General features: G+C 43.0%; 2 protein-coding genes across 2 annotated transcripts; both read right to left on the reverse strand.

The window, feature by feature from the left end:
• Positions 1–110: 110 nt before the first annotated feature.
• On the reverse strand, positions 111–1,020 carry mespba (mesoderm posterior ba). The gene is made up of 2 exons (XM_026378712.1): positions 286–1,020; positions 111–164 (listed from the first exon to the last, which is right to left on the reverse strand). The coding sequence occupies exons 1-2, from the start codon at positions 1,018–1,020 to the stop codon at positions 111–113; spliced, it is 789 nt and encodes a 262-aa protein (XP_026234497.1).
• Positions 1,021–5,140: 4,120 nt separating this feature from the next.
• On the reverse strand, positions 5,141–16,168 carry sv2ba (synaptic vesicle glycoprotein 2Ba). Its single transcript, XM_026378522.1, has 12 exons — positions 15,673–16,168; positions 12,566–12,746; positions 10,634–10,785; positions 9,999–10,132; positions 9,409–9,498; positions 8,530–8,643; positions 8,331–8,419; positions 7,683–7,847; positions 7,428–7,561; positions 7,073–7,273; positions 6,829–6,988; positions 5,141–6,577 (listed from the first exon to the last, which is right to left on the reverse strand). The coding sequence occupies exons 1-12, from the start codon at positions 16,142–16,144 to the stop codon at positions 6,394–6,396; spliced, it is 2,076 nt and encodes a 691-aa protein (XP_026234307.1). The 5' UTR covers positions 16,145–16,168; the 3' UTR covers positions 5,141–6,393.
• Between the last annotated feature and the right edge of the window lie 397 nt (positions 16,169–16,565).

The following is a 16,565-nucleotide window of genomic DNA, read 5'->3' on the forward strand; positions in this document are numbered from 1 at the left end:
ATGCGTAATAGCACATAGATTTCAAATAAATTAGTTGATTCACAGTGAGGCAGTAAAAACAGTGAAGTTTGTGTCTGTTGTTGGATGATGGCCGTTCAGTGTTGGAGCGTTTAACCCCAGTACTCTGTTGGAACCAGCGGGATGCAAAAGTCACTGCCGCACATCTGTATTAAAAAAGCACAACAGGGAATTCATTAGCATTTTGAACATTCTCATGCTAAAACTGTGGTTTTGCACATACACTGTAAATATTATTATTACTATCATGAGTAAATGCTCACGTACCTGACAGGAGGGCTGTGCTGGAGTTGACTGCAGGATGCTGTCCATGCTGATATCTTCCTGAGGAGCTCCACTGTGCTGTCTACTGTACTGATCCACTCCAAAACTACAATTCCCAGAGTGCAGCGGGATGTTCTGGCCCTGGCACTGGGCAGCATACAGGCTCTGGTTCTGCAGCTGGGCCTCTTGACCTCCCAAGGAGCCGTGCTGGAAGTAGCTGAGGATGTCAGGTGAAGAGGTGTCGCTGGCTGAGGTGTCTCCCTGCTCCCTCCTCTGAAACAGCACCTCCTCGCTGAGGCCCAACTGAGCCGACAGGTAGGAGATGTAGCGGATGGTGAGGCGGAGAGTCTCAATCTTTGTCAGAGTCTGTCCGGCGGGGGCCACCGATGGAGGCAGATAGGACCTGAGGTGATGCAGAGCCTTGGTCAGATCCCTCATCCTCAGCTTCTCCTTCTCGCTGGCACTCTCCCTCTGCTTGCTGCGGATCCGGGTGGCTTGACCCGACTTCCGGCCACGTCTAGATAGAGAATAGGGGGAGGATTTGAGACTCTGGGAGTATCCGGTTTTAGCTGCCTTAGCTGTGGACTGTGGTGGCCGCTGGTCGGAAGGAGACAGGCTGGAGTCCATGGAGTGAACAGGGGAGAGAGTTTCTGGAGAAGAGATGCTGGAGAGGTCTGAGTCGGAGCACCACTGGTACTGCAGGCCATAGTCAAGAAGAGGAACCGAGGAGGTATCCATGTTGTGTGGAGAGACTCTGTGGTCTGACTGGAGAGACTGGAAGTTTGTGATTGCTGCTCAGCTCTGCTGCACTGGTTTATAAGTCCAGGCCAGGCCGCAGAGGTGTGAAGTGACACCTCTGCAGATTCTCACAAACCGTCAGTGTCTATGAGGCCACTGCCCCTGAACACACACACACACACACACACACACACACACACACACACACACACACACACACACACACACACACACACACACACACACACACACACCCTCACTGGGACCATGTCTCTGTACCTCTCCCACTGCCTCTCCCTCTCCCTCTCCTCCTGTGTGTCTGGGAAAAGCTCAGCTACAGGAGTGGAAGTGTGAATTTTGACTCCTGCTCAAAACAATAAGCAGTTTTTGCTTTTCGGGGTTTTCGTCCCTGCAGCAACACAGATGGGTTTTGGACATGTTTAAAGGATACTCATTCACTCTCTCTTACACTAAAGCTTAAGAAACACAGGTCAGCAAAGAAAACAACATGACAGGAAGGTGTGAAGTAGTTATTTGCCTCAAGAATACAGAGCCTGTATACTGAGTCAGTGCTTTCAAAATCTTAACTACAGTTTTTACCATGTTACCTAGAGGATCTATACACCAATATATCTTGTATACACATCATCCTACAATAGTGTATATCCAACATGACATCCTATCATCATCTAAGCCAAGATAAGCATACCCTCTAACAATATCATTTTAATGGTGCACTGATTACAATAATAAAGAATAAAGCACATAATCGGTGTATAAATATGGAGAAAACAACCACATTATACCAAAATGGTCAGTACATGTGAGACAATCCTAGTCTGTAGTGTCCAATTAGTGAACTAGTGTTAACTCAAATTATTCAGTTTTGTACTACAATATGCTGAACGTAATAATATGACATTAAGTAGGACAGTTCATTTTAATATTAGAGTTGTTCTTCCAGCACTAATGACGACAGCATGAGCTTTTGTTCTTGTTTATTCACTGTGAAATACATGTTTACCACATGTAGAATGAGTGAAAGTGTTTTGTGCCAACATGGACACACCATCCCACCATCATTTCTATATAATATTTATTTAAAGATGCTTACACACTGTGCACTATGTGCTTGAGCATCATTAACAAAGGAATCCTCACTGTATACGACATTTATCAATAAACAGTTCAAAAACCGTCATGTACAGTAGGAGAGAGATGATCCAGTCGTGAGCGAAGGCTGAAACGCTCAACAAAACCCTCTCTCTTGCTTCTTCCTTCTCACCTCAGTCCAACCTTGAACATGACAGCTGGCCTTCCCTCAGTGTCCTCACTTTATATCACACCACTTCTCACCAACACCATCATTTTATAGCGACATCAACTCAGGCGTGAGCGCTTCACTCTTTTTATCTTGGTGGTGGAGGGTGGGGGGGGGGAGCTCATCCTGCTGCCACTCTGTTTTTCTGGATAGAAAGCCTGTGTCCGACATGGCTAAAATGTTAATGCAAATCCATTAGGCTTTAATGAAGCATAATGACTTGTATTATCCAGTTAAAGCCGAGGTGTGATGGTTTCACACTGATGAGAACTGATGAGTCTGGAGGCGTCACTTCACACCTCAGCTGTGAGAACCAGGAATGCAGCAAAATACTGCTAACCTCTCTCTGTCCTCATGTCTCTCCCTCTCTCCTCTGTTTTCCTCAACGTGTAGCAGAACAACGATTCAGTATTCAGTGAACACAGTTACAGTGTGAATTTCCCGTCCAGTTTGATTTCATGCAGTCTCTTTTTTTGAGCTATGAGCTTCATTCGTTCTTCATTCTTCTTGTCGCTTTAATCGTCTTAACCGCCCTTTTTAGCTCAGCCTTCCTGAAACATCTGATCTGTGTGGTTGACTTAGGATCTTGATTTATCTTCCACTGATGAAGAGTTGGTTTGCAGAAACGCAGATAACTAAAAAAATACCCAGTGAAGCACAGAGTGAGAGGTGGTATGGTGATGGTCATGAAGCTGTACAATATTACTGAATCAGCTGGAGATGAAATACACGACTCTCTAAACAAGCTGATGTAAAAGTGTGTGTGCTGTGTCAGGCTGAGGGCAGAGTGAACTGGGGTTGAACCTACACAGTGACCCTGCCAGTCACCCTGACCAAGGTGAGGCTGTGGGAGCCAGGCTGGGAGTTTGGCACCTCTTGGTGGACGCCCACCCACAGCAGGCTAAGTTACTGGGCTGCCTGCCACCTGTCTGAGTCTTTCGGGTCCATCAACCCCACCACAACCTCCAGTGTGTTGGCTCTGTGTGGGGAAACTGGATAGAAATCAGTTAAAAAAAAAAGAAGACAATAAACAGACCTGCAGCCAAATTCATTAACACAGCGATATCACACAAAGTTGGAAGGGCAGTCGTCTATAACTCCCAGGGTTGGTGGTTCAGCTCCTGATTCATGTCCACATGTTGAAGTGTCCCTGGACAATACACTGAACCCTGAACCCTTATGAAATGCAGCTGCCTGTCTACAAAGAATTTCCACAAGTATCATTTATCATTATTAACATTTTACTGAAAGATTGTTAGATTCACAACATGGCAATTACAACAACCTGGTTAACTACATTACCCATGATGCAACTCAACTGCAGTCAGCACTATCAGATATTTAGGTATTAAATGGCTGCAGAGCTTTTCCTGAAAATGGTCCATATGACAGGTCACATATAAACTGTTTATTTGACTGTTGAAAGTAGATTTTCCTGTGTCCAGAATCTCTGGATTCAAGACCAAGAAGTTAAATTAAAAAAATGTTCATGGATTAATTCAGTCATTGGGTCTGTATTTGTTGCTGATTGAAATGTTTATTCTGTGTGTGTGTGTGTGTGTGTGTGTGTGTGTGTGTGTGTCAGTGGGTGAGGCGGCAGGTGAGGGGGACACATTCTGCACCTTAGGTGTGAAACATAGCTGGAACTGGAGGGGTCAGCCAGAGGTGGACAGTAAATTTGATCTCAGATTGTAGGAGAGTGACGAACACACCACGTAAATTCCACATAATAATAATAATAATAATAATAATAATAATAAAGTTCCACAGAGCAGCGTTTTATAAAAGCCTGAAAGTGATTTGATTGTCTTTATTCGAGCAGGAGACAAGAGTTGGTGGAAGTAGTGATAATATTATATTATGGCTGAAAACACATGAATAAAAACAATAGTGATGAAGAAATCTCACAAAGCAGATGAAATTTAAATATTAGTTCCAGAGAAGACGTTAGTATCATGTTCTCTGCTCTCTGCTCTCTGACATCCTGATAACCCTGGTGGACAGATCAGCAGAATGACTCCTTCACACCTCTGCCAGAGTAAACACATCCTCCTACTACTGGCACTTGCTCACACTTGTATGCTGCTGTGTTTTTACAAGCTCTTCTTAGACCCCCCCCACCCCCACCCCCACCCTCCACTCCTCCAGGGACCACACTGAAAATGTTATATGATTTCCTCTATGATTCGTTTCATTATGTTTATTAGACAACGTCAGGTCGGGTTGAAGGAACATTTTGTGCCTGCTCTTGTTTGCTTTATTGTAAATTGTTAAAAGGGAGCGACTCAACTGTTCTAGGTGTGACGGTGATTCTGTGAGCTGCACTGTCGGCAATGAATTACCTGCAGTTCGTTATTATGCAACTTCTTTACAATTATTGTAGCAGGAGAGATGCACTGAAATCATGCTGTGCTCAGGATGATATTACTTTATATAATGTGTCAGGTTGGTTGAGTTGCTTAAAGTAATGTTCAAACTGCAATTGCAATTTGATTTTTAACCTTTATGCAGGTTTTGTCACCTTTAGACAGAACTGTTCCCTCTTCTCTCGTCTTCATGCTAAGCTAACCAGATTCAGTTGGTGCTGCCCCAGGTGAAATGCTGCGTCCTTTTTGCAGTCTCAGTCTGTTTGTACTCACAGTGCTGGAGGCTGCAGGCTGCCGGTTGTTGATCTGTACAATCAATTCACACACTTACTTAAAAATGTAATTTAAAAGTTAAACCTGATTTTAGATGTAGATTCACCAGGAAACCAGATCATGAGCCCTCAGCTTTATTCAAGTCATGATGGAGCTACTGTTTTACAACTAATATACACAGGTTTACAATATGTACAACAACAAATATAGTATTGATATTGTATAGACTATTGTGTTTCAGTTAATTCACAGGCATGTGGATGACAACCACTTTCACACACACACACTCTCTCTCTATCACACACACACACACACACACACACACACACACGGCTCAGTCATGCCGACAAGAGAGACACACTCTTTAGAAATCTTGACACGTTGTCAGAAATGCAGCAGGTTCTGTAAAACAGTTCGTCATCAGAACAATAAAATGAGAGCTTCATATCAAAACATCTAGTGTCACAGTTTTGTATCATCCTCTTTCTTAGAAAAGAAAAGACAAAAATAAATAAATAAACAGAACAATTCCTTACACTTTGTCATGGCAAGAAGGGACAGGTACAGCAAGACTCTGAATCTACGTGATCACCACCTACAGAACACGGCTCTACGGTTAAGGACAGACAGGACATAGAGTCAGAGTTGAAGACAAGACGACACACAGGAGGAGGATCCGGTCGGCTCTTTGGTTTGGATTTGGATCAGGTGGGAGAAATTACCAGAAGTGGATGTCATAAAAATAATAAAATGGTCAATCCAGGTTTATGTCTACAGAGAACAAACCAAGCAATAATATCTTAACTAAGGCTACAGACACCACAGACGGAGCAGAATAAATAAAGACCGGACGACAACACTGGCAGCAATATTACTGCTGGGCCTCTGCATTTAATACAACAGGATTCAAATCCAATTCAAGTTCTGACTACACGTCCTCTGTCTTTCCTTCCTTTATTCCAACTGGGAATGAAATCAAAGCACGACATGAACTACATCACCTTTCAAGTACAGACACGTTCTCATATTTCTTTTACACAAACCTCAAACAAAACAAATGTCGCTATACACTTGGTGTGTGTGTGTGTGTGTGTGTGTGTGTGTGTGTGTGTGTGTGTGTGTTTGAACGGACGACGGGCAGTAAATGAGGATAAAGAAAATGGCAAATACTAGTTCCACATGATGGGGAAGAAAAGTCTGAGGAGCTTACAGAGGGAACAGGAAGCAGCCACAGGTTCATGTGAGTAACCAGATAGGCTGTCAACATTTTGGATCATATTGCAGGAACGCAGTTAGCTCAGTACGGCCTCTCTTCCTCCTTTATCCGTTTGAATTTAAGTTGATACCTTCCACAATAGCTTTCCGCGTGGCTACACTGCGTTCGGGGCCTAGAGGTTGCGGGAGTTTGGCTTTTCATGACAGGATTTTCTCCCGGGTTTCGGGTAGCTTGAGAGCCACCAGCCCTCCGCAGACGAGGGCAGCGAAGGCCAGCAAGATGGGGATGATCTTCGTGATGCCAATGAAGGCTGCAAAGATGAAGCTGGCAATGATGGCGGCAAACTTACAGATGCCGTTGAGGATGCCGAACGCTGTCCCTCTGTAGATAGAGAGAGACAAAGCATCATTAGATACACATCCGTAGCTACCATCAAGTGCACATTTCAGACACGTTTTACTTCAAAACTAGTAAAGCTGCTCGGCGTTTAACCAGTTCATGGATTGTTTATTTGGCCTTTAAGTCAGAGGTATTTCATTGTACCAGACCTTTCAGGGTTTTGCTACAGATTCACTGTGGTAAGACTCGAGCCTGAGCTGGGTGTTTATAAGAGGGATAAAGAACCACTGTACCTTTTAGAGGAAGGGTAGAGCTCCACAGAAATGACCTCCAGGCCGTTCCAGGCTGCAACGCTGACGCCATAGAAGAGACACTGCCAGCATATTACAGCTCCTTGACTGAAACTCAGCAGTAGCAGGAAGGTGCAGGCCGACGACACCAGCATGGAACCACCTGGAGAAACAGATGATGACATACTGACACAGACGCTCTTTGTATTGGTACTTGTACCATTCGGACACTTTCTGCTCATCTCACCTATTATTCGGATCCTTCCTATCTTGTCCATGAACAATGCTGAAATGATGTTGCCAGGCAACACGGCCAAACTGCCCAGGAAGCTGACCATGTAGATGACGATGTCGTTCTCCTCCTTGAAATTCAAATGGCAGCCTTTCTTTGGGTGGAGGAAGGTGGTGTTCTCCATCCGACAGTCTTTGAACTTTTCGTGCCACAGGTCTGGAGAGGACAGAAAGCAGTTTGTTCTTTTCTCGTAGCACTGGAGGTGCATTAAGACGACGGCTCTGGGTCAGTGTTAATGTTTTAATATATATTTTTACCAGCTGTGTAAAATTACCACAAACATTCATACAGTCATTTGTCTTCTAGGTACCTGTGTTATAAAAAACAGTGTTCTTGATGGTGCAGTTCTCAAAGAAGGTGTTGGTGGACCTGACATCCTCAAAGTAGCAGTTCTCAAACAGAGAATCCTCAAACTTCACAGATTTGATCTCAATATTTGCGAATCTTAATGAAAGGACAGAAATGACATGAAGCAGCAGGAGAAAACAAACAAACAAACTTTCTACAGCAACAGCCAGCTATAAGGAACATACTGTAACAGTTGGGTGGTGTGGAGGAAACCTACTTGTCATGGATGTACTCTCCCTCTTTGTGGATCTGGTTGACCAGAGAGAAGTTGAAATGGAAATGCTCCACCCGTTCTCGGTGGAACACTCGGACCTTGGACTCATATTCCTCGTACTGCATGTACTTGATCATATCGGGGAACCACACTCCCAGGCCGTGATAACTGAGACACATTAAAAAAATAAAGTGTGAATTGACCCTTTAATTTTACAAATAAGATTCTTTCTATCTTCTTTTACTTCACATAAGCTCTGCTTTAAAGAAGTTTTTGCTGCCACCTGTGAAAAGCTGGTGAAAAATTTCAACAGATTATTTCCATTGTTATAATTTGATTAATTGCATATTGGTCATCGATTTGCCTCTTTGAATATCTCAAGTTCTCCATCCCTCATGATTTAACCCTGGTCTATTATAGTGATTGTACCAATTTTTTTCCTAGTTTAATGCATCTTTGCTTTTTATCTAAATTATCCATCCATCATCCAACTCCCCATTTTTAAATTTCTATTTTGTCTCTAAACATGTGTTTCTGGGTACCTGAGGAAATAATATCACCACGTATAAGGTCCAACAATACATTTTTGCCCCTGGCCCCTCGAGAAGCTTAATCAGGAGGTCAATCTCTGCGCTTAAAAGCATATTTTACCTGAAGGCCAAGCAGAACCAGACAATGACCAGAAGGAGGCCCTGCAGCCTCAGCTCTGGAGCTGACAGTGACATCACATTAGCCATCACCTGAAAGACGGACGCAAACTTGTCAATTACACATGTGATTCAAACTTGTGAGCACAGCAGAGCTCCTGTTTGACTCTACCGGTACGTCAGCGTAAGAGCTCTTTGCACACCTGCTGCAGCATGGTCACATGTCTGATGGTCCAACGCTGGAAGGCAGTGCCAGTTTCACTTTGGATCTCTATGAACTCGTCTTCCTGAGTCTTCGGAGTCTGAATGTTGGTCACCTTTACAAAGAGAAGGGCGTGGGAACAAATATGATCACGACTACCTTTTAAAATCTTATCTTATTAAATACCTTATCTTATTTAATAAGATTAAGTTAGGCATCAACAGAAACTCAAAATTAAGTAATTATAAGAATTTGACTCCACATTTGCACAAAATGCTAAATCTCCAACAATCCACTGGCACTAAAGGTCAAACTGATTGTTATTTGGTCTTTTACATATTCAGTTAATATGTTCTATATGTTTTAGTATATAACCCACCACTCACACTTATTCTAATTGTTTTGCAATAGTGTCAGGACTGTCTGGTCTTGTGACTTTGAATAGTAAGCATCTCCACTCGGTTCAGGTACGGTACAGTATGGCAATCTTCAACATGCTACTGTGAATGTAAGATCATTAAACTTCCTAAATAGTTTTTTTTTATTTTTTAAATTAACTGTCAGCAAGAAATGTGTAAAAGTATAAATCAGATTAGCGATGGCACTGTAAGGGATAACAGTGAGCCAGCATGCACAGGAACAGGGCTCTGGACCAGGAATACTTCATAAAAAGCCGATAGTCTTATTAATTACACCAGTGATTTTTCCTCTGACTACCTCTTATAAAACAAGTCTGTCGTGGATTCTCACTCACTGTCAAGGCGCCTGGCCAGTCCTAACGTTATCAGTATTAGAATAAGTGCTGTGAAGTCTGTACTGTCCATCACAAACCAGGCTGTGTGTGCTGGCATTTTAAAGGTCCTTTAGTTGTGGTGCTTACAGTGAACACTCTCTCTGGCTCCCCCTTTGCCTTCCAGTTGGTGTCATGAACTCGCCTCAGCACCATCCACGCCTCATCGTGTCTGGCGTTCTGAAAAGCAAACGCACACACTTGACTATCCACATGATACATACACACATTCTTTGTGTGTTATAATTGTTCTATACAAATGTTTTATGATAGTTTACCTATTGAAACTTTCCCCCACACACAGTAGCTGCATATAAAGCTGAATAACTATGTTCCCATGAGCTCTGCCTCTTATCAGAAGGGGCAATGTGTGATTATTTGGGGTTGTGTGATATGAACATGTAGGAGCAGTAACATACAAATACAATACCACATGTGGTTAAAGGTCTGACAATGTCCTGGATGAGAACAGGGGGCGGGTGGTGTTCTGGTGCTTTAGCAGCTCTTCGCTACCTTATCACAACAGTGAGACGTCGCTGCGGTGGCTGATGACTCAACACATTTCACCAATCACAGCCTGACACTGACATAAGCATACAGCACTACAGCGTGTATGTCTGCTACTGTGCTTCTAAAATCTGAGTGGTTTCAAACTGGCTACGCTGGTTCCAGTATCTGACCTCCAACAGGAAACGTGGGCTCTCTGGCATGAAGACAACTCCGATGAGCGCAGCCAGCGCAGGGAAGAGACACACAAAAATAAACAGCCTCCAGCTGTGAATCTGGAACTCTGTGCCGATGGCGAAGCCCCAGCCTGGAGGAGAGTCCAGCAAAGAGCAAGTTAATATTCAAGAATCAATCTTTCTGGCACATGTTGATTTGTCCAATTCACAGAATGATTGTAGCTCGACACAGCGCGTTTGAAACATTAGACTGATTAAAAAAGTTGGCAGTCAACTGTGGGTCTGTTTTGGACTCCCTTAAAATGGATGCTGTCAAGATGTTCAGTTGTTTTAATGTGAATAATTCACGTTAAGTGAGTAATTACTGAGATAACTAACTCAAGATGACACATATTAGCAAGCACTAAGAGGCGCTGAGAACTGTCTGTGAGCCACATCCTGGCGTTCGTGCAAAGTGGAAGAAAAACTCCCATAATTCAAACTAAATGCTGTGAAATGTTTTTCAATCAAAGGTCAAACAATCAGCAAATCACATCTGTCCTCTGAGTTCATGTACATTGTACTTGAATGTTTGTGTGCATGCGTATACTGTGCTGCATGTGTGTGTCTTTCCATTGATGTGTATGTGTTACCATAGTGAGGGATGATGCCCCAGGCAGTGAAGGAGGCGTACAGGCCTCCCAGCATCCAGAACATGCAGAGCCAGCTCAGATGTTCTCCCCGTTTATCCATCTGCAGGAACTCGGTGAAGTAGGTGTACACTATCGGGATGGAGCCACCAATCCTGGAAGAGGATTTAGAAAATATTTCTCTCTTCTCAAGCTGATGAGCTTGTTTTCTTCTTATTACGCTCATTTTGAGTTGAGTAATGTTTCTCAATACAAAATTGCAAAGAATTCGGGGATATGTACAGGACAAACAGAGAATGCAGAGAGGTTTTTGCACTGTGACCGCAATCTTGGGGCCTGTCACCCACAGAAAACATTTGGAGGATTGCAGAAAGTCTAATTATGGAGGCCCTGAACTGTTGAGGGGATTGGAAGCGAACGGTAACAGTTCATCTTTAAAGGGAGACAAGAGGTGATGCAGCACAGTGATAAATATGCCCCTGTCTCGTGTTTCTTTTATTTAAATATTTATTTATTTAATTATTTTCATAAAATATGGTCGTGATAGTCTGATGTAAAACTAAAAGAAAGAAAAGCACAGCACTGGGATTACATTACATGAAGCTAAACCACTACAGTGTGTTTAACTTCCAGACAGTCATTACAATTTTTGCAGATTTCTCTATTTTCACGATGATGACAAATCTCTTTAAGCGGGTCTGTGGAGTCTTCCGGCTCTTTGTGCTTTTTGAAGGCAGCAAAACGGGCACAGTTCTCCTGCAGATGTGCGTGTTTATGACTAACATGGGGCTCATTATCACCGTGAAACAGCAACAGCGGAACATTTTATTTTGGTGACCTTGTATTTTTGGCTTAGCAAAAAGCTCCAACATCAGTTTTGCAGGTCTGGTTACACTCAAGCTGCAGTCGTTATCAAAAGAAATGTGTCTTTGAAAGTTGCGAAATTTATCTATGCACAGCAACGGCTTCACCCCCAGGTGCTGGCGACAGCAGGAATAAAGCAATAAAACACAAATTAAAACCAAGCAAAAAGCATTATTCACTTGATGTAATAAATGCAATAAAGAAATAAACAGATTTCTCCTGGTGTGCGATGTACGTTTAATGTGTCTTTGAGTTGGTGTTAGCAGTATGCTACTGTGTGGTGGTGCATGCCAATGTGTAGATGGCAGCTGAAAACCCCTCCTTTGATGTATGTAATTATCTATCCTGCAGACTACACCAAAGTGATGACTAGAACTCCAGGTTCTCCCACGCAGCAGCAGTATTTTAACTGTATGGTAGTGAGAAGACAAAGTGCTCAACTTTTATTTAACAAGGCAGATCTCAATGACATCTGCAATGTCTGATCTGCAATAGATCTCCAATATCAAAAATACTGATTATAAGGTAATGATACAGTTCTAGGCTGCAGTGTGGATGCCTTTAGGCATTGTTTGTTATTGCATATGTAATGCAAATCTAATCTTCCTTTGTTGTGCTAAATGTCATGTTGTAATAACCTGTCAGGGATCTGTTTGGCCTATTTTAAGATGACTCCAAGTTAAAATGTCAGCCTGAAGAAATCAGATTGTAAATGTGCTACATTAATGACAAACACAAACCAAAAAGGAAGTCAGATTCGTATGGTGTATGACTTATATCTTCTCTAACACCATGTTTTCCCTGAAGTGCCACAGTTTGTTTCAGTGGAAGTCCAACCTGTTATTCGTCTTACTTAAATATCAGATATCTAATTCTGGAACAAATATCCAATACAAATAAAAGGTTGCACTATCCGGCCTAGAATGTTGTGCATTATTTTCCACTAACAGGATCATTTATGGAAAAGGTCAGTAATTATGGAGAAAAAAGCCTCGAAAATGGACTTTTGTTCAAGCAAACACTGCAAATCCCGTAAATGTGAAGATGAATATAAATGTAAAAGTGTCTCACCCGAAGCCTGAGCAGAACCTGAAGAAGAGGAAGAAGCCATAGCCCTGAGCGAAGCAGGACAGGAAGGAGAACACCAGGTCGATGCTCAGGACGTAGATCAAACACTTCCGCCTCCCCATCTTGTCACACAGACCCCCCCACACCAACGCTCCCACCAACATGGCAACGTATACCAGCAGACCTGGAAATGCACACACATCAACACTGACTCAGTTGGTGTCCAGTTATGTGTTTCAGTTCTATTATGAACACAGACACACAGCACGCTGAAGGGAATCATGATGGTGTCTATTGAAAACAGACGTGTGTACGACTCCTGATCTCCACCAGGGGTCTCCCTCTACCCTTTTATGAACACAGGAAGAAAAAACCCATCACACTTTCTACTGTAATTCAGTGTGATGCATCCAATCAACATCGTGTGTTTTGATGAGCATTTCTGAATATTTATACTGGCACCCCGAGAAAACCCACCTAGGACTGATAACTACATCCTCTGAAAAGCTGCGTGAGAAATAACCGGAGTGACAGTGATTTTGAGGCATCTACAGCAAGAGTGCTTCACTTCCACCACACTCGCTTCCCATATGGTTACATCTGCTTTTGGCTCTGTTCAAATGTCTTAAGTCTTTGCTGTTTTTAGAATTGTCAACATTATTTCAACATTTAATAATTATTTTAATGACATGTCACTACACATGTTACCTTCAGATGCAGTGGTCTGGAGTCTATACCAGCACTAGGCAGGTGGTATAGACTTCTCTCTCGTCTCTTTTTGCTGTAAGGCACCAGCTCTTAAGCAGTGACCAAGGATATATGATAAAGATTATGTACTTCCTTTTGATGTCTCTGGGGAGAGGAATCCATTCTGCTGTCTGTGTCGGGACTCACACTCAACCTCAGCTGTTCTTTCTACAGTGTTGTTTAAACTTTTTCGACCCATACCTCCTGCCTGCTCTGTGTTTTACTACACACAGCCCTAATTACAGCGGGACTAAGCAGCTTAACGGCACGTGGAGTCGTAGTGTGCACCTTCCCTGTGGATTACTGAACTATCCAAATGCTCCGGCAGTCCACACGCCAAGATGCACATCACCAACTCAATCAACAAGAGACTGCTCAGGGCACTGGAAGAGTGAGAGTTAACATGCCGTCTAAGATCTCAGCAATTTGGGCCAACTTGGCCAACTTAGATATCAACATGTGCAGGTTGACAGGACGAGCCTGTGATTAGAAAGTCTGCCCTTCAGGTGAAGACCTAGGATCAACCACTGCAGCAACAAGCTCCTGTCTGTCTACTGATACTGTGTACCAACACTGTGTGCATAATTCAACCAGATCTGAGGTGTGATCAAGTATAACCATGGCTTTTGATTAAAATCCATATATATGAAATTAGGTCAACAGATGCAGTACTTTGGAGAATATGAAGTAATACGTAGTAGTAATAAACTCCTACATTGTTGCTGATGTTATTCTCCATCTCAGATAAACAGTACTGATTTAGCTTTGAACAGGTTACTGTGGGACCAGTTATTTGCAAATGAGCATTTTCATAAGTGGAAATTTTATACATAGAGTATACAGAGCTTAATGCCAATAATCTATCAGATGAGGTTGTAAACATTAGCTCGAGTGACATTTTCATTAGCCAAATGTATCTAATGTGTGTAGCTTATACTAACCCTCAAACACTTTCTCCGTGCATTCTTGAGCACTTATAAGCATAACAAAGTCGTTCTTGAATTTACAAAGCATTGATAGTTAAGTTTAATATACTTTAATAAACTATATAAACTATACTACTATATAAGTTTAATATCTCTTCCTTTTAACAAGACAGTGCTGAAGCACTTCTTTTAGAAACCTTTTATACTGTATAGCAATAATATCACCGCAAGCATGCATCAGATACCTCTGCTCCTTTTATCAAAAGGTCTGGGAGTCTATCTGCTGAAGTTGAAATTAAACATATTTCTGCCCTCATGTGTCTGGTGATCAGAGCATGAGCATGACTCAAACCGGATCACTCTGCAGATCTGCTTCATATTCTCAGCCAATGATCAGTGCTCTCCTCTTGCTCTGCACAAACAGACGCTGTGATTTCATTTTCACCAGGCCTTCCTCCTGCTACCACAGCCTGTCAGAGGCCTGAAGCGTATCTGACAGCTCTGCACCGGGCACTGCAGGCCGCCGGGGTCTCTGACTGCTGCAACATGCTCCATATTAGCCTGGGAACACACACTGAATACAATCACCACCAGGTTCCTCATCAATCTCTCGCAATGCCTCATCCCTGGAGCCTGTTGTTAAGATGGAATGAGCAATGTGCAATCTGCCACATCGCCTGGCTACTCACAAGGCCTGGGAAATAAGGTGAGAGGCTTTAATTTGCAGTTTGGTTGTCTGCACAGAAACTGAGGAACAGACGTTTTTCAGGTATTCAAAGTAAACAAAAGATTTCCCAGTCAATTGAGTCCATGCTGCATACAAATTTCCGTTTTGTGTGTGTGTGTGTGTATGTGTTTACTTTTGTGGTACAATATTTGGAAGTAGTTGGAACTAGCAGACATTAATCTGACAGAAAGATAAAAAAGCACATGTTTCTGTATCTAGTACTGCCACAGCTAAGTTAACTATGGTGTAGCGGCTCTCGAGTCACCTTCCAGGCACTTGCAGCACTAATGTTAAAGGCTTAGTGACGCTAATCTGGAGGCTCACAGTGGTCTCATACTTTATTATGACACAAATTGTTGCTTATGTTCTTTAATTTTGAATTTGCCTAAAACAATTTAAGCCCTTTCCACCAATTTGTCCCCGTGGCTGGGAGGTATTTCTGTCTGACACACTGGTCTGCAACCGTGTGCCATTAACAGCCAAACATATGGAGGATTTTGTTCCAACCAAGCACAACAACAGATTGTTTCACTGATGAGTTCTTCCTCTCTCGGTTAAGATTGGAAGGCTCTGAAAGATGATTGTAATTAGCTAGCCTTGTAGCTTTCCAAAAGGCTGTATGTCAGATTTAGATAAATAGTTTTAGCCGTGCTCAAACAGCTATCAGTGACTCCAGTGTTTCCACTTTACCTCCTTTTACTGTGCCTTACCCAGCAATCCTTTGTCAGCATTGGATATGCACATGTCCTTCTCAGCACTGGGCAGGACGAAGCCCACCACGAAGCCGTCCACTCCGTCAGCCATTAGTGCCATGCCCAACACAAAGAACAGCATCCACTGGAAGCGCCCATGGCCGCAGTCCTCCATTATGGTCTCGTATTGCTCTGGCAGGTTTTCCTCCTCTTCTTCCTGCTGGGCAGCCAGACGGGCTTTCCTCCTGGCCTCCATCCTAGCTGCCCGTCTGGCCTCCTTGATCTCGTCTGGGTGGGGGATGCCCTGGTACTCCCCTTCATACATCTGATTATCCTCATCTGCCCCCTCGGTGGCATCACTAGCAGCATCCTCATCCTGTGGAGGGTAATCAGTCTGGTAAGGGTAGCCATCTCTCCCATCCTGAGTGTAAGTGTACTCTCCGCCCTCTGTCATCTGCTGGTTCACATTGTTGTGATAGGGGTCATCCATGGTTCCCGCCTCGTCTAAGGGGAGCAGGGCTCACTATGTCTTTTAGCTGCTGTATGCTGATGAAGCTCAAATCGTCGGCTATAATGGCATAATCCAGGAGCCACAAGTTGCTCTAAGTTATTTAAGTTTCAAAGGAAACTGCAGGTTTTCTGCAGACTAAGGGTCTCAGCAGCACCGTTGAATTACCTTGCTTGATCTGCACAGTGCTGCATGTTGAACCTAAAAAACAAACAACAACAAAAACTAAAGTAAACAGTCAACAACACACATCACGACCTGTCTGACAACATCACAGCAAAGAAGAGTGCCATTATAGAGCAGAGTTCATTGTTATACGACAGTGCCCTTTGGAAAGCTTGTGACCTGCCAAGTCAAGTCACAATTACAGTGTCAAAGGACTTCACAGTATTGGTATTATACA

The sequence above is a fragment of the Anabas testudineus genome, chromosome 3 (assembly GCF_900324465.2).
Source record: "Anabas testudineus chromosome 3, fAnaTes1.2, whole genome shotgun sequence".
NCBI lineage: Eukaryota > Metazoa > Chordata > Actinopteri > Anabantiformes > Anabantidae > Anabas > Anabas testudineus.